At 37.4% G+C, this 24,572-nt stretch overlaps 1 protein-coding gene across 4 annotated transcripts in view; it reads left to right on the forward strand.

Moving 5' to 3' along the window:
- The first annotated feature begins 17,770 nt into the window (after window positions 1–17,770).
- KCNH7 (potassium voltage-gated channel subfamily H member 7) overlaps window positions 17,771–24,572 on the forward strand; it is a 207,502-nt gene continuing 200,700 nt past the window's right edge. For all 4 annotated transcript variants that reach the window (XM_058027488.1, XM_058027492.1, XM_058027491.1 and 1 more), the window contains exons 1-2: window positions 17,771–18,544; window positions 20,523–20,753. In XM_058027488.1, the coding sequence (XP_057883471.1) occupies window positions 18,469–18,544; window positions 20,523–20,753 (307 nt within the window). In that variant the 5' untranslated portion in view covers window positions 17,771–18,468. The remainder of the gene's footprint in view (window positions 18,545–20,522; window positions 20,754–24,572) is intronic.

Raw genomic sequence — 24,572 nt, forward strand, 5'->3', positions numbered from 1 at the left:
AGGCTACAAGTGGTTAATTCTACGTTAGTGATAACTAAGACCACTGAATTTTTACTTATTATCTGTAAGAACTAGTCAAATAAAAAATGTCCATTACTATAAGCAGTAATTATATCCCACATCAATCACCAAGCAAACTACTCAACATTTGTCCCTGTTCCATAAATTTTCTGTACATAATAGTCACCAAACCAAAAAAGAATCAAGATCTGTTTCTGAAAACCTCAGATAAATTATCAATAAATATTTGTTTTACTAACCAATTCTTTTACCTGTCATGTCTCCCAGCAGATGTTAAGTATTCCCCTAACTCATTTCCTAAGTAAATTAATATCTGGTTACACACTTTTTTTGTGTGTGTACCACAGTAATATGAGTTTAACCTCACTTTCTTACCAGTGGTCAGGTACCAGTTCAGAGTAAATGATGTCCAGTCAAAAGTCTTTACTGTCATCCAAATAAAGTTTCTCCAACCATGACCAAAGTATATATTTTTTTCTTTCCTTAGTTCTCTTCCAGCTTCATTCAGATTAAAAATACTGCTGCATATATGCCTTGTACAATAAAAAAAACCCAGAAAATGCCCAATCTGTTTAATTAATTTCTGTCTGATGAATTATCTACTTTCTCTGCTCAAAAGTGTTTAAATGTGTTTTCTAACCAGTAGTATGGGTATCTTATATGCTGATCTTTAAGCAGAATATCCTAAAATCTATTTTCAAGCCTAAGACAATCAGGGCTGGGTTGAGTTAGCTCAGGATATTTCCAACTCCTAACCTTGGCAGCATCTCTTTGCCCTATTGGAGTGCCTATACAGGCAGAAAGACTTCATCATTTGCCATAAATACATAGGTATTTTTATTCCTTCTAAAAGAATATGAAACCTTCTTTTTTAAGTAATTGGTAGAAGAAACAAGTGTTTCTAGTTTCAACACTTACCCTAAGCAGCTACAGCAACTCAGGGACTCAGAGAAACAGGAGGACAGGTGATGACATTTCCTGTTCTTGAGATGCAGCATAGGGGACCCTCTGTTGGGCTGGTAATTGCAGGGTTCCCCCAGTGCTTTACTCAGATTTCTTAAGTAGCATCGTTATTTTAAGCATACATAATTTGGGTTCCTGCTAAAAGAGAAAGTTTTGTCCTCTACCAATTCTTTTTCTAGGTTGATTTCAACCTGAGCTGTGAGTACATGAACACTTGCTCTGGCATACGGGAGTAGGCGGCACAGGAGCAAAACAAGAAGACAGAGATGGGAAAGGGTGGACTTTTTGGAAACATATATAATTAGTGCCAGCTTCTGAAGCTGTGATGTTAAAGTCAGCACCCTAATACAGCAGAATCCTCTCTCTTAAAACTACTAGATAAGATGTCAACAAACTCAATAACTGAGGTTTATTCAGCTATCACAATAAAGAAATACTTCTCTGATTTATGAAGAATGAGGCACTTGAGTCCTGTTAGATAATTCCAAAATCTGATGGCCATGCAAAAAGTCTAAACTTGTTTTGCCTTAATAAAAAACTGGATATTATGATGGGACTGTTCTAATGATCTAAGTGGAATCACTTATAGAATCATATAATCATTAAGACTGAAAATACCTGTAAGATTATTGATACCAAACAACATGGAAACTGCTGTGTTTCAGTGTCAATACAGTCACAGATTTCTATCTTCTGATGCTTTATACGGGGGGTGTATTCTTACGTATTTTAGTCCATCAACTTGTTTTAGTGTCTTTCTTAAGGTCAATATGAACTTTCATGTGGTCATATTTCCCAAGTTTTATTTTTCAATAAAAATTAAAGAATTTAGACAGATACCTGAATAACACAAAATGGTACAGCTCTGGCTTGATGAAATCAGCACATTTCTGATTTTTTATTCCAGAGACAGATGCACTTTATAAAAATATTCTTTAAATATCCTGTGATACTTAGGGATTTAACATAGAAAGAAATAGATTTTCCATCAAATTGAAGGACCATAGAAGTGAAAAAAGCATGAATAATGCTTATAACCCCTTAATATCCTTAATTGGTCACAATTTTCAATTGCTGGTTTTATTCTCGGATGTTTCAGTGATATCTGACACGACTGAATAACAGGGAATTGCTCAGAACTTATGCCAAGCAGACACAAAATGTCATTAATTTGCTTACCTGACTAGGTACCATGAGGTTCATTCTGGCAATTTTTATTCTTTTTTTTCCCCATAGTCTTTGCATGTATCCAGGGAATTACCACTTTGTTAATTTTTATCCATTATCCATTTATCTACACTTCCTCTGTGTGAAAGAGTCAAATTGCACAGTTTAGATTTCACTTATTCAATTGCCACATTTTGATCAAAGTTGAAGTCTTTATTTTGCCTATATTTTTAACCTAAAGTTAGCTAATATTTAACTCTACATGTCAGGTGAAACTTTACTGTTTAATGTTGTCTCACTATGAAAAAGTTCAGATGATGATTAGGAACTAGACATTTATATCTGTGTCATATTTATAGTCCACTTTGCAATTTACCATAGTATTTTCATAATGGTTGGCATGATTTAACTGGCAGCTCTTTGTGAACTCATAGTTATCTAACTGAAATTGAGTATTTGGTCCATTTCTTTAAAAATAAATCATGATTGATGTCAGAGAATATTTTCATAGATGTAATGCTACTCTCTATGTAAAATGTATAACAATACCTTCCCAAATTCTTGCCTATTTAAATACCAAATAATTTCTTTATTGAGAAATAAATTTTAGAAAAGTAACTATTTTCTCATTTGCTCTATGATAATGTGAATCAAGAACCAAAGCAGTATTAACATAAAGAGAAGAATTTTGGGTCATACATAAATATACAGCAACAAGTACCTGAAAATTTAATTAATATTCATCCAAGTAAATAGTAGAAATAACCTGGATATCCCTATCAGTTTTCTGGAATTTTTTGCCATTGGCAGTTTACATAATTAAAATAATGACATTAAATCTAAAATGCACACATCCTACAGAGCCACCCCCTTTTTCTTGCTGCCATTTCACAGAATCATATTCTGAGTTGGAAGGGACCCACATGGATCATTGATTTGTACTCCCTGCCCTGCCCAGCACTATTGCCAAGTGTCACACCCTGAGCCCGAGAGCATTGTCCAAACACTTCCTGAACTCAGTCAGTTTTAGGCCCCTCTCTCCTAGAAAGACACTGGGATTCTGGAGCTTGTCCATTAAAAGGCAGCAAGTTTCTCCAGAAGAGTTTAATGTTCAATATTGGGAAAAATTTCTGCACTGAAGAAATTGTCAGGCATTGGGATGGGCTGGCAAGGGATGTGGTTGAGTCACCATCCCTGGAGGCATTTAAAGGACATGTGGTTGTACCACTTAGAGAAATGATTTAATGGTGAATTTGGCAGGTTAACAGCTGGATTCCATGATCTTAAAGGGTTTTTTTTCCAAACTAAATGATTCTATGATTTTAAGATTAATTTAAAGTCAAATTCTTCATATATGCTATTTATTCATTCCTATTTTTTTCTAATGCCTTTGTTTGGTGACTGACTAAATTGGCAATAGCCTTGCTTTAAAGTGTAGATCTTAGGTACTTCATTTCAAAGTGCTAAATTATCACTGCTTGGTTTCATTTCAGATTCCTGGGTACGTGCCATTTAAAAATGTAAACACTCAGCAGACATGATATAAACATGAAAAGATTTTAGTCAACACACTGGTTGGATTCCTCTCACATTAACAAGGACAGCACAGACAACTATCAGCCCCAGGTGTTTAGATCTTTTAAAATCTGTAACACATATGCAGGAAAACTATGTTTCTCTTCAAATAAACATTTTCTATTAGAGATTTCTTACCCAGACTTGCATAACACATTTATTTCCCTGGGTCATTTTCCATTTTACAGCAAATAGATTATAGACAGAACATAGCAATCTGACAGCAGCTTTTCCCTCCATCAATAGCATTTCTATTTAAAGAAGAGGATTCAAAATCAGTACTGAAGGTACATGCTCTCTTTTCTAAAGGGAGTCAGTGTACCTGTACATAATTCATCACTTCTGTTAGTTCAGTAGGGCCAAGCCTAAAAATCAAGGATAACCTGGCACTAAGTCTTTTCCTTTAAATGTCCATTGCTCTGCAGGTGAGAGTTCATATCTTCACCTAAAGCCAGCTCTATTCTCTGACCATATGTAGACCATATTTTCTGACCATATTCTCTGACCATTCCTGTAGACATTACATGTCTACAGGAATGCTGTTGGCACCAACACTGTTGGTTTAACTGGTATCCAAGGAGAGAGTCATCTCCACTGTACCTTGAGAATACAAAGATCTTCCATTACATTCCACTTTCTTATTCTCCCACTTTGTCCTTGTGTTCTCTGATTAAAAATAAAACAAAAAAAAACTCAGTTAAAGTGGTTAACAGGTATGGCCACATAGATAACAGTATGACAGCAAATTAATCAAGCATGAGCTGGTATCAAACTCAGAAAATGAAGGAAACTTTCATGAGAAAGTAAATTTTCATCCAATGAAACTGAAGAAAGAGTAAAGCTACCACCACACCTGGTTAATGCTATTATGCAGTTTTCTGCTGTTTCTCAGTGAGAATACAGAAACCTGCTACAGTTCCTAACTTGTGAAATGGAGACTTACCATAAAACACATAAAAAGTGCAATAATTATCATGAATATGGTGGAGTGCAATTCAATTTCCCTGATAAGACTTCATATTCTGCTTCCTGGCATTCTTGACTGATTGATTAAAACAATGCAGCCTTCACACTATTTTAAGAGTTAAGCTTAAATGAATAGCCTGGCAGAGCCATGATCCGTGGCCTTCAGTACCTGCCACAGGCTTTCATGGATGATTTCTGATGAACACAGCCCAGAGTAAACACACTCTTGTAGATTGCCTGTTCCTGTGATCATAATTATAGGTACACTCTCTTTCAAGGATTAACTACTGTGTAACTTGCAGATTTTTAGCTTTCATAACATAGTTAGCTTGGAAGCAAATACAAATATGAAAGCGACATTGTGAGCACAGGGACATTGAAGAGTCATGTGATTCTATGACCAAAAGTTGGCAGTATTTTCACAAAAAAATACTCTCATTGAGGCAGACATCTGTATCTAATTATAAGGTTAATGGTTTGGGTTATGAAGGTGGGAGACCACCCCTGCTTCCAATAACCTACTTCTTTGTTTAAAGTATTTGTAAAAGAAAATATCCCGATAGCAGCAAGTGGAACTCGCTGCTATCGGGATATTTATAAGAAAAAAATTAAACCAGAATTTTATAAGAAAAAAATTAAACCAGAATTTTCAAGTCCTATTACACATTTTAATGAGCCACTTACTGGATTCTTTCACTTTTTCCTCCATCTCATTTTAAAGACAGAAATAGAATTCCCTTGGAAGTTTTATTTTAAAGATAGAAATAGAATTCAAATGGATTTTGCTTCATTTGCTCAACACCTAACAAACAGGTATCTAAAACCAGCTACAAAGACCTTGGATAAAACAGTCTGGTGCTTTACCTTTAAAAGGCAAAGTTTTAGAAACTGGGCTGGATATCAGAAATCTTCCTTTGTGTAAACTTAGCTGCCTAATTACAGCTGTAGACTGAAGGAAAACGTTTTTGCTATCCTTTTATTAACTTGGGTATGCATATGTATAAACCAGTTAACTTCTAATCCCATGGCACCTTTTTTTTTTTTTTTTAACCAGAGGATCAGGAAACAACTGTTCCCCTTTATGACTCTAATTCTGCACTATATGGCAGTACTGACTTCAGTGGAATAACCCTTCATTCAGCGAATTCTCTGGAGAGAAAGAGTATAATTAGATCCCTTAAAATTATTAGAAGTGAGAGAGTAAAACAAGCCTTAAAGTAGGTGTGTTTCCATATTGAAACGCTTTAGTAGCAGTAGGTTGCAGGGAAGTCTATTGTCATTTGTAGCCTATGTTTTAGGCATGATTCTGCTAAAAATGCATATTTGCTGCGGATGTTGTTACTAGGGAAGTATAATTTACTCAAAATATATATATAACTATAAAAAACAGGATAGTGTTTAATAAAAAAAATGAGAAAAAATTTCTAGCAAGAAAATAATATAAATACCTCCTATCTAAAACACAGTCTGCAAAATGTTTCATGAACACAGGCTGGAATGGTGCCTATTAGAATCTGACTGAAACAGCAACCAATGGGAAGAGAGGAAGAGGAGGGACAGTTGTCCATGGAAAGTTGAGAGTTCTGGAGAGATCTATAATAGACTAAGACCCCCTAAAAAAAAGTATCTCTTTCCTCCTCTTTTATAAAAGTCCAAGTCCTATAATTTTCTTCTGTTTTACTGAATGACTCCCTCAGTAATTTGCCTAATCAAACAAAGGAAAAAATCTTCCTTAAAAACTGAATCACTTGCTACCTTTCAGAAATTTACTGCTATTGAAGAATATCCTAAGTATACATCTGAATCCCAGCTATCCAAACAAATAGGAAACATAGCAACTCTATAGAGACATTCTATAGCATAGAGAGCAAATTGTAGGTAAAATTGGCTAGCAGTTGTTAAAGATAGCAGATGTCAAGAAAGTCTTTTAATCACTAAACACAGAAAGGATTGACAAGTTGTCATTTATCCAGAAATGTAAAATTTTTAAAAGTAAATAAGGTGTAAAATACAATTATTGACATAATTGGTTATATGTAATGCTTGACATTTTTAATTCTCTACATATTTTAGGCAAAAATAACTATTATTTTCCCCACTTATCTAACTTTCTCTTGGCTTGAACTAGATGTCCTTTTAGGTAGTGATTGTCACATATCACTATCATTTTCCCAACCTTCCTGAGGTATTTTCACATAAGAAAAGCAGATGGCATTATAGCCAGGGCTCTGCTACCAGATTATCATATGCCATGATCTGTCTCAAGTGTGAACTATTTTGGAAGGATTTCAACGCTCTATAGTTTCTTAGATTCATAAATTGATAAAGTGTTCCAAGACCCACAGCTGTTCACATTCTTGTGGGTTAAAAATACATGCAATATTTTTGGCTTATCATGTATGTTCTACCTACTGATACCTACTGGCTTGCCTGAAAATCACCCATAAATGTGCGTGAGCACCCATAAATGTGTTCAAGCAGCAGATGTAATTATATTTATATTAAACAGAATATTGATAATTCCTGTTTTTCTTTTCCTTTTTGACTTTCAGGAATTCTTTCTGGCAGTAAAATGTTCACTTAGAAGATCAACAGGAGAGACTAAAACATACAAAACAGAATCCTGAGGTTATTCATGTCTAAAGCAAATGACACAAATGAGACACCAATCTCAGAATCTTCTGGATGAGAAAACATGGATCCCAAGTTAGTTTATGAGAACTGAGATGAATAAATTGTTCTCTTATAAATATTTATTCTTTTGAACATGATTATTCCAATCCAAATTATTCTGACATGCACACTTTGGCTAATATTCATCCACGCACCCGTCTCCTTTGAGCATTGGCTGGTGCACCTGCCTTCACTACTTCTCATGGAAACTGAACTAGAACTAAGTTAGTTTATGGTCCTTTTTTAGAATTCATCAAGAGCAGTGTATAATTTTTTAAACTCTTGGATGAGGAAGGCCAAGTAAAACTATAGAAAGCAGACAGTTTTCAATTATTCCAGGTAATAAGATCTGCCTGACACTTGTCATCTGCACAGTGATTCTACTACTCCCTAACAGATCACATTTCATATACTAACATTTAAACAAAATTAAATCAAACCCCTTGAGTCTTTACTTCTATAGCAGTTATTCAAATTATCCTGTTCACCTGACTACTGAAAAGGCAAACATGTCAGTGCTGAGGATAGAGAGATACAATAAAGAGGAAGAGGGAAATCTGGTAACCAAGCAATGTAGTCATGAGCTTGCATCTGAGAAGGATCAGCAAAGTTCCTGCGCTATGCCAGCACAAGGGAGCAGTGGAAGAAATTAAAGTCTCATCCCTGAACTTAAAGAAATAATTATAGTACTTTATGGCAGATTAACAAATATTACTAGAAGACATGGAACTCTCATGAGAGAAAAGCAGCGCTGATGCAAAGGAGCTCTGAGAGTCAGTGGAAATGCTGCTTCTGTTCAGACAGTTAAGAAAGAAGAACAAAGGGTACAAGCAAATACTGGGGATTTATATTTAATGTTCCATCTGAAAAGGTTTCAGATATCACAGACAAGTATCCTGCTAGTATACACGTGTATGTGTGATGTCTTTTAAAATGTAAATCAATTATGTATCACTTATGGAACATCTCAAGCCTGGGGAATCCTCTTCATACCATTGATGATTTCAGCTAATGGTAGAAATGGAACCACATGCTTCAGGGAGCCCTATGAGGCCAGCACATAGATTTTATAGAGGGAAAGAAGCAGCATAATTAAAACCTCATCTGCATATTCTGGATAATAAGAAACCAAGTCTCAGTATATCTGAAATTATCAAACATACCATCATGGAATCATATGATAATATGATTGTGAGCAACCTCAGAAGGTGCAATGTCCTGTCTAAAGCAGTGTCAGGGAAACTGTGAGACCAGGTGGTTTAGGGCTTTATGTAGCTCAGTCTTTAGAATGTCCAGGGAAGAGGAATGCATGGCTCTGGGCAATCATGTGGCTAGGTGAGTTTAGCAGAGAAAGGACTACTGAAGCACTAAACAGGATTATAGTTTTGTCCTAAACTGAAGACTTATTTTGTACCCCTTACCCTGAAGGGATGTATAGCCCTAAATTGGGTTAGTTGACAAGATCTGATTGATATTTACTGTCAGGTGAATCACAGCAGTCTTGAGCTTTTGAGTGCCAGTATGATGAAATCTCTATTTGAGATTATCACAAATTCTCTTTCAGTACAGTCCTTTGATTTTGAATGTTCACTTCCCAAAATGTCAGTATTTCCTGGGAAAAAAAGTCCTAAGAAAAATTAAAAATGTCTTTAGGAAATATTTTCACTCATACTCAATTTGACTTTATCAGTTCATTTTTTTTCATGATAAATTGGAATAAAAACAAGGCCTATGTTTTCAGCAGTACAGTTCTGTGTCTGAATCTGCCCATGGATCTCTCAGGATGTGTAAGTCTGGAGGCAAGATTAGATAGGCAGTCATCTAAGTTGTGCATTATTTCTCTAACCTGACACAAAAACGTGGTGGATTTAAAATCTTATGTGTGCTTTCTTTCAAGCTGTTGACACAGCATATGAGGAAAATGAGTAAATGAATATTTATCTAGCTCAAACAGAATTAATGTATGTCTATATTGATTTTTTTTCAAGACTTGTGAAATCAGACTTTCAAAATCACCTGTGAGCAGCCTGAATACTGAGCTAAAGCACAGTTTCTGAGTGATTGCTTTGGGTGCTACAGCATGTACAGAGGAAGTCCTCTTTCAAAAAGCACATCTGGATAGTTTGGCTATAATATTGTGAAAATAAATATAAAGTATAAAAATAGTTTAAATTATAATCATCAACCAAATTAGTATTTCTACTATGATCTAATACGCACCTATCTTAAATAATTGAAAAAATGATGATAAAAAGAAAAATGAAAAATAAATGAATGTGTTATGATGAAATGATCTTGCTACTTCTGAATATGTAGTTTAACATAGCAATGGTTTTATTACTCTTTATTGGCAGAAAAGTTGACCTTAACCTGAAGTTATTATTCATCCTGCCAAATAAATTGAACTGTATGGAAGACAATTGCTGGAAAAAGTAAACTGAAAATATATCTTATTCGTATTGCAACCAAATAGACATAATGGTAGAGATCGGAAATACAGGAGAGATTATTTAAATAAATTCTATCTTAGGCAGCAGAAGACTTTCACAAAACAACATATGTCATTTGATTATCTCTCTCTGTCATCACAGATAATGAGCAAAACTCTCACTTGTCAAATACCTGCCATTCATATTTCATATTGGCTTCAGCAGGGTTATTGAATACAGTACTTAGCACTGATGAAAATCTCCCCATTCATTTGCAGCTGTATTGATATAACTCTGGAGATGTTAGCTCCAGACAGGCACCTGGGTTTGTATATTTAGCCTATAATGCATCTATTCTACCTGCACAGACAGGTCACACTACTTTTGAGGAGGAAAATGCTGTTTCAGGATATGAGCACCTCTTCAAATGAATATAGACAAATGCCAATTTTTGTCATATAATTAGACATGACCTCATGCTACGGTATTATGAAAGAAGAGTAGAAATATTGAAAAAAGAAATCTGTGAACTGGATATTTGCAGATTATTTTTGACAGCAATGTGAACAAAAGCACTGATAAGTACACTGTCAGGAAGAATTAGTCTATACAATTCTGGACTCTACACAGTTACAGAGAAATATTATTACTGTGAGAATAATACTGAAAAATAAATGTGGAAAAATACAGTTGTAGGGAGAAAATATACATGGCAGGTGGAGAAAGCTTCGCCTACAGAACTGAGTGTTAGAATATGCTAATAATAAAATCGTTAATGACTAAGTGAGCACAGTGTAGAAACTGCAGTTACTTTATTTAGACGAAGTGACTGTGTAAAATATGTTAACAGAATGCAGAAAGAGCAAAGAAGGTATGAAACACTAAAAAATTAACATAGAAACACAATGTACTACTACTGAGATATTTAGGAAAATTAAATTCACCTTGATCAAGATTGTATGGAGCCATTGACACTAAAGCCTCATACTATTTTGGTAGGGTTTATTTCTTATGAGTGAAATAGGGATTTATTTGCTTTACTGTGTTCTGGGACATATATACAAATTTCTCAAGCTTACTGCAGTCTGACTGAGGTCTACAGGGTCTTTGGGGATATATAACAAACATCCTTAGGAACAGCAAAAACATTCTCAAGCTGGAATACACATTTGAAATTGTATTTAAAGTTGATAAAAATTATTTTCCCCCATAAACTGTTTCAATTTATATTTAATTTTGGCTCTAAAGTTCAGTGCATGTTATAATTTCTGGCCAGTTTCAGGTCAGTTTCTGGTCCATTTGTACTTCCATCTCCCTGTTCCTTCTATTCCTCTGCCTTTGAGGCTGAAAATCACAAACTGACTATAGCTAGTAGATATAGTAGTAGTATTGACAGTAGTCAAACAGGGAAGACAGAAATCTGAAAACAATAAAAAACATGACATAAAGGGAAAAAGGAAAAAAAAATTATCCAAAATCATAACATATCAGATCAGCCCAAGGAAAGGGAACAAAACAAACCCCGTATTTATCTATTTAGATAATTTTAAAAAAATCTTATATTTTTTGTACTACCAGGATACCGGTGTCCAAAAAGAACCACTTATATGCTTCAAAACTATATTTTATTCATCTTAATATTTATCTGTGCTGGAAAGATATATGATTTGTATATGATTTGTATATGCACTCTTTGAGAGCATATCCAATCTGATACTGTCCAAAGCAGAAAAAAGGTCTCACTGCCTCCTGGTCACTCTCAAGAAAAATGTTACCATGAACCAAGTTCAGAGCAGCTGCTGTCCTTTTTCTCCCCTACAGCTGCTCAGCATTGCCACACTGCCAGTTGCTGCAGGGCAGAGGAAAGGAAAAGAGGAGTTCTGGCTATTTACTGCTTGCTAAACTAGCTATGGAAATATCGTCCAAGCAGGAATTCAGCTCCTATACCCTGATCTAAGGTAAAAGAGTAGAAGAGTAGAAATAATCTTCTTTGTCTTGTGGCCTCTCTGAAGTTAACTCCACCAGCAGAGAGGGTTATCTACAAAACTGGTTCAGAACAGTAATTTTGTTTTGTGAAAGATTTTGATATGGCTCATTTTTATTATTAATGTTTAGAAACAAAACCATTTTAAAATTGTAAAAGGAAATTGTGCAAGCACAGAATGTGCTGGGTCCTAGTTCAGGCTACCTTCCCCTGAGGACACACACCACAGAACCCTGCTGCAGCTAAACTAGGAGGAACTTCAGGCAAAACCAGCAACCTTGCAACCTCAGGAAGGTTTAGGCCATTGCTGTACTTTTCATTGGCAGTAGGATGAGAGCTGGAATTCACTAAAAATCTGATCCAAATGCAAGGTGCACTCTCTCATTATTATTTATAAAAATACATTCAGAATATGCAGATGTAGAAGAAGGAATTCTAACCACAGTTTCTTCAAGTGAGAAGCTAAGAAAAGGAAAGTGCCTCACCTGACAGATGGCAGTCCTAACACTTAATATTAGAATGCACTGTGGAGAAGGCAACTGGAATTTGGTACAAAGATAATTAATTTTAGAAATACATGGATCTAGTTCAGTTAGTAACTTACAGACAATAACTTAATTTTTAATGCTTTAGCGATGAATATTTTCTCTTTCCTAGCTCATATGATATTTTGTAGGCATATACTTCTAAAGAGATTAAAACTTAAGATTTTTTATATAATAAGCATAATCGTTCTTACATGAATTTGCACAAACTATTATTATCAAAGATCATACCTGATATATGTTATAATGGAAGACAAATTATGGAGAATGCATATATTTATCTTCAATTACATTTCCCTGTGGTACAGAATTACTCAAAATTATATGGAGCAAGGTACAGGATTTGTATACCATTAAAATTCTTCTATATATGGTAGGAGGAAACAAATAAATTAATAAAAATATGTTTCATGTCTTTCCTAATTACAACCAGCATTCTTTATTGACTGACAGCTGTCAGAATCATAGAGTCAGAGCACTGTAATCCAGCTAGAAAATCTTGCAGAGGAACAGCACATGCTGGGATCATTCCTGATGCTCTAAATTGGCCAGAGAAGGTCAGCACAGAATAGCCTGAAGCGCCCGTTCCAGGCCAAGAGCCCAGGGAAACACAGCGTGCATCTAAATGCTGCAACCCCCAAGGCAAGAGCCCACACCAAAACTGTGGCTTAGTACGAAGGAATGAAGCCCTGTGGTGAGACAGAGAGATACTGAAAGAGTCTCTCAGAGGAAGAAGTGCAAGCCTCATTGCTTGAATAATTTAAATCCTAAATGAATAATACAAATGCAAATATACTAAAGGGAACTATCCAGTGGCAGGGCCTTGAGTAAATGGATATATTGATGGTTTTTGTAATTCTCTTTTCATACCTGTACCTGCTAATTCCAAAATGATCCTAAGTCATGAGGTTCTGAATACCTATGCATTCTAATGTAGCACATAATAATAACAATGGATACTGTAGAATAGCTAACAACTTTTTGTGAATTCTTACAGAAAAAGTTACTTGCTGTCTTACTCTTTTCCCACGTGATGTTACCTTTAATAGACTAGGAAATTTAGCACACATAAGTTCTGCCCTATGGATTTTGCATTTATAATTCAAATTCTTGTCATCAAATTACTGTCTCAGAGTGAACTACATGTAAAATATACATTGAATGAAATCCAAAATATAACTTTTTTTATTACTGATTAAACTAGCTGTAAAATTAATTAGAAATTTTTAATCACTTTTTAGACTGTAATTTCATGCAGACACTTCTTTTGTCATCCTAAAAACCTGATAGTCTTTCCTCCCATGTATATATCTGAAGTCTTGAATACTAATAAGACCCACGTGCAGACACAATGATGACGAATGCCTTAAGGCCAAATATAATAATTGCCTCTGTGTAATCCCATTGACTTTAGTGGTCTTGCCAGGAATAGGAGCCTTTATTTTAGATGGAAAAAGTGAAACACAAAATAACCATAATCAGATCTAATTCAAGGTGACTTTTGTAGCACCAATAATAAGGCATTCTCATTTTTCTGTGTAGACCATATGGCTTTAGGATTAAGAATGACCTGGTGTCCAAGGCATCAGCACAGTGCAAGAAAATACAAAGTATTGCTTGAAGAAGCCAGCTCTGGCAGCAGCAATTGCCACCACACTCACCTAGTGCCTTTCTCAGCAGCATCAGCAGAGATTTGCCATTTGGATGCTTATGATGTTCAAGTAGTTGATTTCTATATTCTCCAGCAGAAGTAATTTGGCAGTCTGCTGTCCCCAGCAATTACATACTTTGCCTGAGCCTCAAGTGCAGACAGTCATAATCTAAATGATGATCATTATTATTGTGAAGGACCAAAACAAAATCTAGAGCTATAACTTGAAGTTCTGGAAAGACATAAACGAGTAAAGAGATGAGAAAACAAGACTGATATAAACTAAAGGTGATAATAAAAGACATCCACCTGTCAGAGAATCACAAATTCTATTCTAGCTAAAATGGGATTAAAAATAAAGTTTCAGTATTGCTTTTGACAGCTCTGGAGACAATTCCAGCCTTATTTAAAATTGTAAGCATATGTAACATAAGTGGATGGAAGGAAGGAAGGAAGGAAGGAAGGAAGGAAGGAAGGAAGGAAGGAAGGAAGGAAGGAAGGAAGGAAGGAAGGAAGGAAGGAAGGAAGGAAGGAAGGAAGGAAGGAAGGAAGGAAGGAAGGAAGAAAGAAAGAAAGAAAGAAAGAAAGAAAGAAAGAAAGAAAGAAAGAAAGAAAGAAAGAAAGAAAGAAAGAAAGAAAGAAAGAAAGAAAGAAAGAAAGAAAGAAAGAAAGAAAGAAAGAAAGAAAGAAAGAAACTATCAAGAACTAACCGTATTTTGCTCCAGTACAAAAAGTGTTTATTCAAATAGGAATGCACTTAAACTTCTGTGTAAAGGAGGGCAAACCTAAGACTTTGAAAAGTCAAATATTATAGGAATGCTGGACTAAATCTGAGTCCTGTTGTTTGGGGTTTTTTTCCCACCAAAAATATGATGGGAAATATGATTAGAGTCATTTCCCCAGAGCCATCTTTTCCTGACAATACCAGGTTTAATTGCTAACTGCCAAGCTGTGGTAACACATCAGTAATACATCTTTAGGCATATAGTCCTCTAAATTCTCTTAAGGAACTTGAGAAGGAAGTGGTTAAATGCCAGTGAAAACCTTGTAACCACTATTTCAAAACCAGCTGCTCTCCTTGAGGCCAGGAAATGCCAAACGCAGTTCTGCTGAGGAGCAGCCGCGCTCAGGAGAGCTGTCCTCGGGCTCTGGCGAGGGTGGCGCCGCAGGGACCGGCGCCACAAGGGGGCAGAGGACACGGCATGGGCCGCGCAGGACGGGCTGCACCTCCGGAGGCACCCTCCCCCGGCATTCCGGCCCTTGCAACGTTAGAAACTGTACAGCTTTATAGATAAAACACATATCTCTATGGCATTCTCCATTTCTCTAATCACAGTAGGGACGCATATTTATAATGAATTCAAACTTTCCCACTGGCATTCATGTTTTCCCAATCAAATGCAAATTCTTCCACATTACTTTGCGCTTGTTGTTAGCTGTCCAATTTTAATATATTTTCCTCTCACACTTCTTTGCTTTCTTGCTACAGAAAATTATCAAGCAATAAGCACAACGAGCATTAAGCACTCCAGGAGCAATAGATCATCTACAAGACTGCAGGAGTGCAAATCACCACAATAAAAGATTTTCTGATGTCACCTATTGCTCCTGTAGTTATTACAACCCATCATTCTTGTGAATTCATTCCCTTCTAAAAGCCACATCTCAGATCTTGTCTTTCAGCAGCAGTTATCTTGCTTTAACTGGGGTTATCTTGATCAGTTCTAAACCAACCAACTAAGGTGGATAAAAAGGAAAAAAAAAAAGATGACTATAATATACATTCACATCATCAACATCAAAGTCCAAGCTACCATTGAGAGACAGAACAAAAAAGGTTTTCCAGAGTCACGCAGTTCTGGTGCCTTCAGTTTTCAGGCAAGCATAGTGTGACTCTCAAATTTAACATAAAGATGGGGCTTAAGTGAAATTTGAATTCTTAAATGTATTTTTATATTTTAATTTTTTTTCTTGTTTTCTTTCCAGACAGGCAGCTAAAGCAATGGACTCTGGACCCTACTGGCCTGTAGTTGATCTAGTTTGCTACTAATTGTTCAATACTAGAAGCAAACACTGATTGTTTCATAAAGGTCACAGTTTTATTGTGATTATTTTCTATTGCTGTTACAGATATTTCAAAGTGACGTTTTTAATGTAAAAATGAGAATTATGTCACTGCTGGCCATTATAACTTAACTAGATGTTAGGTATTAAAGAAAGTGTTAAAATAAATGTTCCTCTTCACTCTTTCTACTACTGTGTTTGGGAACTTGAATACATTTTCGGAGAAATATATGTTTTTCATAAAGACAAAGAGCAATAAGAGAAAAATTCAACTTGAAGGCTCATCCACTGTCCAAAGGCAAAGTATTCAAAAATATTTTAAGATGTTTTCTTTCTCTAGTGTTTATTAGAGTCAAAAAAATGAGTTCTCCAAATATTATTACAAAAACATATATGGATGTTTTTCCTTTCGTTCATACCTCTGTATATAGAGATTTTAACATTTGTTTCTGCAAATAAGCAATGCTCACTTCCTAAGATTGGTTACTGATTATGTATCCCTTAATGTAGCTGAGGCTTTGTAATTAGTACTCAATTACTATGAAGCCATCTTAATACAGTTTATGTATATAAAAATTTTATTTTCAGACACCATTCACAGTTGTGCAAATCCAGGATGATTCCGCTGAGATTAAATTAAATTAGTCCTGAAATGCACCCTCATCCTCAACAGACTGTGCCCCACCTCTGATAAATATAGAGTATGGCACACGGCAACAGTGACACAAAGGGCCACACCTCTGAAAAGCTCACGGGAATAAGGAAACACCTGTTTGTGCTGTGGAAGAACAGGTGGGAAGCGATGCTTTGCCGGCTCAATATCCTGTGCTTGAGATTACAAAGAACGGTGCTCAGGTGCCTCTCTCTTTTTGCCCTATGAGTTTATTAAGAAGCCGCCGGTGCTTTACACTACCCTAGAGATGCCTTTCCAGCATCGCATGGCTGCCCCCATCTCCCTCCCCGTGTCACCTCGCCGAGCCGTGCTGAACGCACACCGTTTTGCCTGCTGGGTAGGGCAGGAAGCCTTACTTACAGCCTGAAAATAATACCCGCTTCCCCCGCGAGCCTCCCTAGCTATTCCTGTGGGATGGGAGAAGCGGAGAGGAGCCAGGTGGGGGAGGCCGGCGCTCCCCGGGCCCGAGCAGCGGCGCCTCCGTGCGCGCCGGCGAGGCGGCCCCAGCACCACGGCCAGCTCCGAGCGCCGCCGCGCCCCGACGCGGCCCCGGCCCCGGGGCGGAGCGCGCTCCTTCCCGGGCCGGGCTCAGCGACGGGGCGGCCTCGGCAACCGCTCGGTGCCGCCGCGGGCCGGGCGAGGGCTCCGTGCCGAGCTCAGCCCCCGCACCCGCGGGACCCGGCGCGCCCTCCGCGCCGCTCGCTCGGCCCCGAACGGGGACCGGCACCTGCTCGGCAGCCCGGGAGCGGCGTTCGGCGCCGGGGGAATCCCCCTTCCTCCCAAGTGGGGGTCGTGTGGCGAGGGGAAAGCCCTCGCCTGGGTCACGCTGCGTAGGAGGCGGCAATCCCTTCCATCGGGGAGAGGAAGGATGCCGAGGGCTCCGGTGGTCCCTTCCCCCGTTCCCCCATCGCTCAACATCGACCCCTACTCGCGCCGCCCCCCGCCCCAGACGGGGCGTGTACCAGCTTCCCTCCCTCCCCCGGCCCTGCCAGCGCCTGGGGCTCCCCGGCGGGCCACGCTCAGGGGCCGCGGAGGGGCCGGCGGTGCCGGGAGGGCGGGGACGCCGGGGCTACCGGAGGTGGCGGGGCCCCCCCGGCTGCCAGCGCCCTCGGTCCCCGCTGACCCCTGCAGCCGCCGCGGTGGGGGATGTGGCACGTCGCGGTGCCGCTGGGGTGTAGCTTGTTCCTGATGCCGCTGTTTGTCGCCGAGTTTTGAAGAGATTTATTGGCTGGCTCTTGCTAAACCACGCTTGAGTAATCCGAGCTGCTGCGCGCCGTGGTGAAGCCCGGAGGGGGGGAACGTCACTCCCTCTGGCAGCGGAGAAACATTAGTCTTCCAGCCCTCAAACCACCACTACAGCGTCGGAAACTGCCGGGTCACAGCCATTTGCTTTGGAAAATTGGCGATGTTTGGTGCTAGAGATCGATTACCCTTGTAATCTTTCCCCACCCGCCACCTCCTCCTGCTTACCCCACCCCTACCCGCCCCAGACAATAGCGTCCGAGCTCCTCCAGGAAAAAAATAGAAAAGAAAGCAAGGAGAGAAAGAAAGAAAGAAAAAGAAAGAAACTGGGGGATGAATCTGACTCCAATAGGAAAAGCGTGTCTCTAGAAGTGGTGCTAATGGGAAGAGATTTCCGAGCTCCAGAGGACGATGATTTGTCACAAAGGGTAGCTGGCTCGGTGCTTTGGGCTGGAGCCGTGTAGGAGATCCTTGGAGAAGTCATTGTGCACAGAAAACCGAAGACCTGTACAAACATGCCTGTTCGCAGAGGTCATGTGGCACCACAAAATACATTTTTGGGTACAATTATACGAAAATTTGAAGGGCAAAGTAAGTTCTCGCTTTCTATCTATTTTGCTATAGTAGTTTTATTCTGCTTGCGACTAAATGGACAGCAGCTCCAGACTATTTTTAAGTTTGTAGCTTGCAAAGAAAACCCCGGAGGTAAGGAGGGGGATCCCTGGCAGAAGTAGCAATGTTTTTGATCTAGAATGCAGATTACTAACTTGAATTGTTGGCTAGTGGGCTTGTTTGGGTTTGGGTTTTTTTAGGAGGGGGGTTGGGGCTGTTTTCCCATCCTATTTCAAATAATAGTTTTTATCGTTGATTGTATCCATATTGTACAGCTATAGAAGTTATATCTCTTACCTTCTTCTGAACCACTGAGATGTCTCTAAAAGAAGAATGTAGAATCTTGCTGTCTTTGCAATATCTAAAAAATAGGCTAGATTTATTATTATGATTGTTAATGCTGTTAATAATAATTGCATTTTCAAAATAAAGCAGAACTTCAGACTTTGATTTAGAGGAATCAGAAAATATGCAGAAGAGTTATTAAAGAGGAAATACTCGCTTACCTTGTTGTCATGACTGCATTTAGATATAGCTGTCAAATTTCTCTCTTTTCTTTATGTAAGTCTAAAATATCTATCAAAGCAGTGCAAATGCATCCTCAGGGACAGTCTGTGAGATCTTTTCCAATGCAGCAGTTTACTACCTGTCGAGGAGGCTGAAGCTTAAGTGCTTTTTTTCCTGGCCAGAATTCTGGTTTCCTATTAGCTGTAAGAAAGGTCACTTGATGCTTAAAATGAATTTAATTTAGAAACAGTAGTCTGATATATGTACATTGATTTAAATATTTAGCATAATTTTAGTATCAGCCTAGTGTGAGCCCTTACAGGTAATTCCAGTTCATATACTTCCATATACTTAATACCCATATTAGCATGTGTAATATTTATATTTTTTGAGAAAAAAATAAAGACAGTGGTACTCCTAATATATCTATATTAAGTTGGTGTTGCTACTCCAAGTTTTCATGTAGTGAAGTGTAGATTTTTTGACAGTAATAATGCACTAGCTACTAAATAGATAAGTGATAGTGAAAGTTCAACATGATTGAAAGATAGCAGAAAAAGTAAGAATGAAATCTGCAGATATGTCGCTGTGTTCAAAGATAGACATATTTAAAATTTTGAAGACTTGCACTGTTTACTTGGTGTCATGCAAAAATCTTTTAGAAAGCAAGCAATCGCCTTGTGAATTTGAGTAGCTAAAAATTAGTGTTATTAGCAGTAAGTGTATCACAGTCACATTTATAATTACAATGGGAATAGTGTGTTTAAAAGGTAAACAGAAACAAACTAATAAGAGTTGAAAACTTTTGAACATGTCTTTGAGATGAGAGTTTGGGAAAGGAGGATGGATGTTAACACAGAACTTCAGTGAAATTTGCAAAATGTTCCCAACATAACAATCGTTTCATGTTTTTTGTTTTTAGGAACTTTTCTTCAGATACATCCTAGATAGATTTATTAAAATAATATAAATTTATTGTCATTCACCTCAATAAAAACCCCTATTGAGTAGATTGAGATGGACCTTACATCAGGAAGCCCTTCCCTAAAGTAGGACCCCCTTCCCGAGGCTCTACTTTTCCCCAAAAGAAGCTGCTAACTTTTCAAGGACTTTCCTGGAGTTGTGACTGACAGGCCGGCGGCACTCATGGCTTGGGCTGCAGTGACGCCTGAAACAGACAAAATTTTGAAGTCAAAAGGAGATTTACAGAGACTTACATAGTCTGGTTTTATTTCCTTATAAAAGGAATTATATTAATCTTTAATTTATTCTAAATTAATTGAAGTTTCTTTAAAAGTTATGGATCAAATGATCTTCATTAAATGACTGAAAATCTCTGTATTTCGGGCGTTCTGTGAAAAGAAGGGATGTTCAGCATTCATCTCTGCAATCGACCCTATAAGAAATGTTGAAAGAGCACTAAAAAATGCATCACTTTCTTTTATTGCAGATAAAAAATTCATCATTGCTAATGCTAGAGTGCAGAATTGTGCTATCATCTACTGCAATGATGGGTTCTGTGAGATGACCGGGTTCTCCAGGCCAGATGTCATGCAGAAACCTTGCACCTGTGATTTTCTTCATGGGCCAGAGACCAAAAGACATCATATTGCCCAAATTGCTCAAGCCCTGCTGGGGTCAGAGGAAAGAAAAGTAGAAGTCACCTATTATCACAAAGATGGTAAAGTCTGGTTTTATTTTCAAAACTTTTTGCATGTTTGGTTAGCAGTTGATCGGTAAAAGAAGTGTGTATGTTGTATTGGCCGGCCCCTTTGCTGGAGGTGGTGTAATTTCTCTGAAGTCCAGTGAAATACATTTGTGTGTGTCAGTAAGGAAATCTGCCCTGAGAGTAGTGGATGTATGGAGTATGTCACTGCACACTCACTCTAGCAGCTGAATGAAGCCAGCACAGTGTTTGCAACTCTGGAACAGAAGTTCTTTCAGTTGGTTTAAAGAAGATGTAAATCACTTAAAGTAATCAGCATAGAGGAAATGTACCTTGACTGAAATTCAATATTTTACCACAAAGTTAAAAGTAGAAAAAAACAGCCCATCATAAAGAAAGCATTAGCTTATAAAGAAAGGGACAAGCCTTTTTCCGAGCTGAGATATTGTGAAGTACCTGCAATTGAACTACCGATATTGTCCTAGTATTACCAGAGTCAAAACTTGGATTTGCCTAGACTATGAACTATTCCCTGTTATTCAGTAAAAAGTCAACACATGCACAATGGCTGAATCTGCTGACATTTTTTTCCTGTTAAGAGCAAAAATTAATAAATGTATTTGCAGTTTTTAAAATGCACACACATGAGAAGTAATTATGATACATATTAGTTATATGTAGAGTTTTGTTGTTGGTTGTTTTTTTTTAATTACCCAGAGTTATTTACAGAAACACCCATCTTTCAAATGAATTCAAATAATTGATAATTGTGGTGTACCTTATTTTGTCTCTTGCTGTGTACACTCTTGGGAGAAGGAAAAGGAAATTCATATTCAAATGCTGAGCTTAAATTAGTTCTGGAGAAGTGCCAGTGTGTTGTTTACATCAATTTTAGAATCACATGCAATGTGCTCTCTCATTTTAAAGTCACAGAGTTAAATCCTGTTCTCAATAATTCTGTTGTTATCTTGGAGAGACTTAAGGAATATTATTTTTAGCTTAGGCTGGTATAATTCAGATAGGACTCAGGCCAGCCATTCTGCCCACGCTACCAATATTTAGACATACTCCTGGTAGGAGATTCTCAGTAGAGCCCTTTATTCTTAGATCTGGTTTGGTGGTCGGGAGCAGATTTCGGTTAAGATTTTTTGTAGCTGTGCCTTGGACGTAGATTTCCCAGGAGAACTGACACTGTGTGTCTTTTACACATCTACCCTGTGTTTGTGTTAACTTGGCATGTGTTAAAAATAATATTGCAAAAGGAGAATGTTATTGCTAACTTTCACAGCCATCAGCCTGGAGCACTGTTTGGAGATGTGGTAGTTTAAAAGCCCTAAAGTCTCCCAAAACATTAGGAAGGAGGAAAAGGCCTTTAAAAATACTTCGTATCTGTCAATTACCAGAGGAAGATTAGATAGATAGATAGATAGATAGATAGATAGATAGATAGATAGATAGATAGATAGAATAGATCCTTTTCTAAAATGCTGAATTCTGAAATCATGCAGCACACCATAATCTCTTTGAGACATACCAAAGAAATCCTGTCCATAAAAGTTGCCATATCTTTCATAAATAGTTTTGAAAGCAGAGTTAGAGATTATTCATTGTAAACAATCTTATGCATAAGGGTTTTCAGTAACATCACTTCTATGAATAGTTACTTTAATTGTCTCTATATTTTACTTGTCTAAATTTAAGCATGTGGACTGTATGATCTGGTAAATTTAAGCAAGTGAATCAGGCAAAAATTTTCAAAATACAAGATAGGTCTGACACTCAAATGCATGGCTATCTGTCAGCTTGATTGTCTGTATATACAGGTTTTTTTGTTTTGATCCACATAATGTTCAATTTCTTTTAAAATGTGTTAGAAAGCCTTAAGTCTGTGTGGTGTCATGAAATTGAAATTACCTGTATGATGAATGTAATGAATGTTAGTAAACATATCCTATAGTTCTTCTAAATAACTCAAAAAGATAACACCTCACTTTTCATCTTCACTTTTTCAAATTTTCAAATTTGATTTTTCAATATATAGCATATATACATACACCTATATATAACATAGTCTGTATATTGTAACAATATACAGAATAGTGATACCTAACAAGGACTTCTTCCAGGTTGTGAAACAAAGTAAATTTCAAGAGTTTTCTAAAAATGTCAGAGTTTAGTGCCTGGTTAGTGGCTTATTTTGCATTTGTGCTCTGAGTATGAGACTTGAGGTCAATTTCAGCAATTTTCAATTTTCAGAGGTCAATTCTAGCAGAGTCAGAAATGTAACTTTCTACATGTGAGTAACCCAAGTTACTCCAATGAACTATCCACTGCTTAAAAGCTTAATTTGAAGTTTTATTTCATGGCAAGCCACTGTATAATATTTAACGTAATTGTAAACATACGGAGGAGGAAGACACCTCAAGAAGCTGTGAACTGCTGGAGGTTCCACTGACCAGAGGTTCTGAGGACCATATTACACACTCCTGACTAACAGCCCAGTGAATTGCAAATAAAACCTTATTCCACATCACACTATCATTTACTCTCCATAAGCCACTGATTATATTAAAAATCATTCTAATATTTTGAAGTAAAGCAAATGTCAATGGGATCACTTTTAAACCTAATCTGTCATCAGAATTCCAGCAATGCAGATATCAGAAAGGGAATCACTCTATAAATAATGCTTTTTCTTTTTGATTCTAAATACCACCTCATATAATTTTAAAATGTCACAGCTTTGAAGCTCAGCTTAAAAGAAAATTCTTGCTATAGAAAAGTGGTATTGCACACACACATGGGAATTAGGATTCTGATGTTCTCTACTGGTCTATAGTCCACTTTTCTAGATGAAAGTGCAGGATCTCAAGTTTTAAACATCGTGATGATGCAAGACTGAAAGCTGCTGTTTGTTCACTGCTTTAATTTTTGGCCAAATTACTCACTCAAAGAAGATGGGACAGAATGATGAAGAAAAAAAATTGCAAGTTCATATTCAAAAAATGGCAATTACTTGAATCTACACTGCCTTAAACATGACAGACAAAAGATAGAGTGGTCAAAGGAGAAAAAAATCTTATGCATGATGGTTTTATAAATGAGTAACCTGGATGGCCCCTATTTCCCTTTTCACTGTGCAGTGTGGGGAGGGTGCAGAGAAGCATCAAATGCTTGTGATGGCTTTGTGTAATTGTTTAGGTGGCCCAGACTTGGGCGCCCAGCATGACCTGGGCACCCAGCAGGCCCTGTCCCAGCCACACCAGTGCTGCCTTCACAGCAGTTTTTGACATTTGCAGCTAAAATCCTCACTAGCTTTCCTCAGAGTACTTCTATAAGAGTGTAGTTTGCTTTTGGTTTGAATTTCTCCTCTCACTTTTTCCTTTTAGAAAGGTATTAACACAGTCCAAGCAAAGTTCTAGTCCTCTGTCCTCTTCAAGTAGTGCCACAGTAGGCAATTACATATCTACTGAAAGAGTTAATTACTGAGAAAAATCATTAATGGGAACAGATGGTGCCAAAACTAAAGGTCCAAATTTACAGGTTCTCATAGCACAAGTAGCTCTACAGTTGTCGCTGGGTGTACTCCTGGGATTAAAGACACATAAAATTTCTTTTTTAATGTAAATATCCCTTTTTAAAAAGAGCAGTAGATAAATACAAGTCACAAGAAGTATTATTTTGAAACAGATTTTTTTTTCCAAGGATTGCTCATTAGGTATTAGCATCTGCTTAATTAAAAAATTATACTCTGATACCAAAGCAGCAATATCATAAATTCCTTACTATCTCAAAATTTTTTTCACTAATCTTATAGCTATATGATCTGAATTA

The sequence above is a fragment of the Melospiza georgiana genome, chromosome 7 (genome assembly GCF_028018845.1).
Source record: "Melospiza georgiana isolate bMelGeo1 chromosome 7, bMelGeo1.pri, whole genome shotgun sequence".
In the NCBI taxonomy this organism is placed as follows: Eukaryota; Metazoa; Chordata; class Aves; order Passeriformes; family Passerellidae; genus Melospiza; species Melospiza georgiana.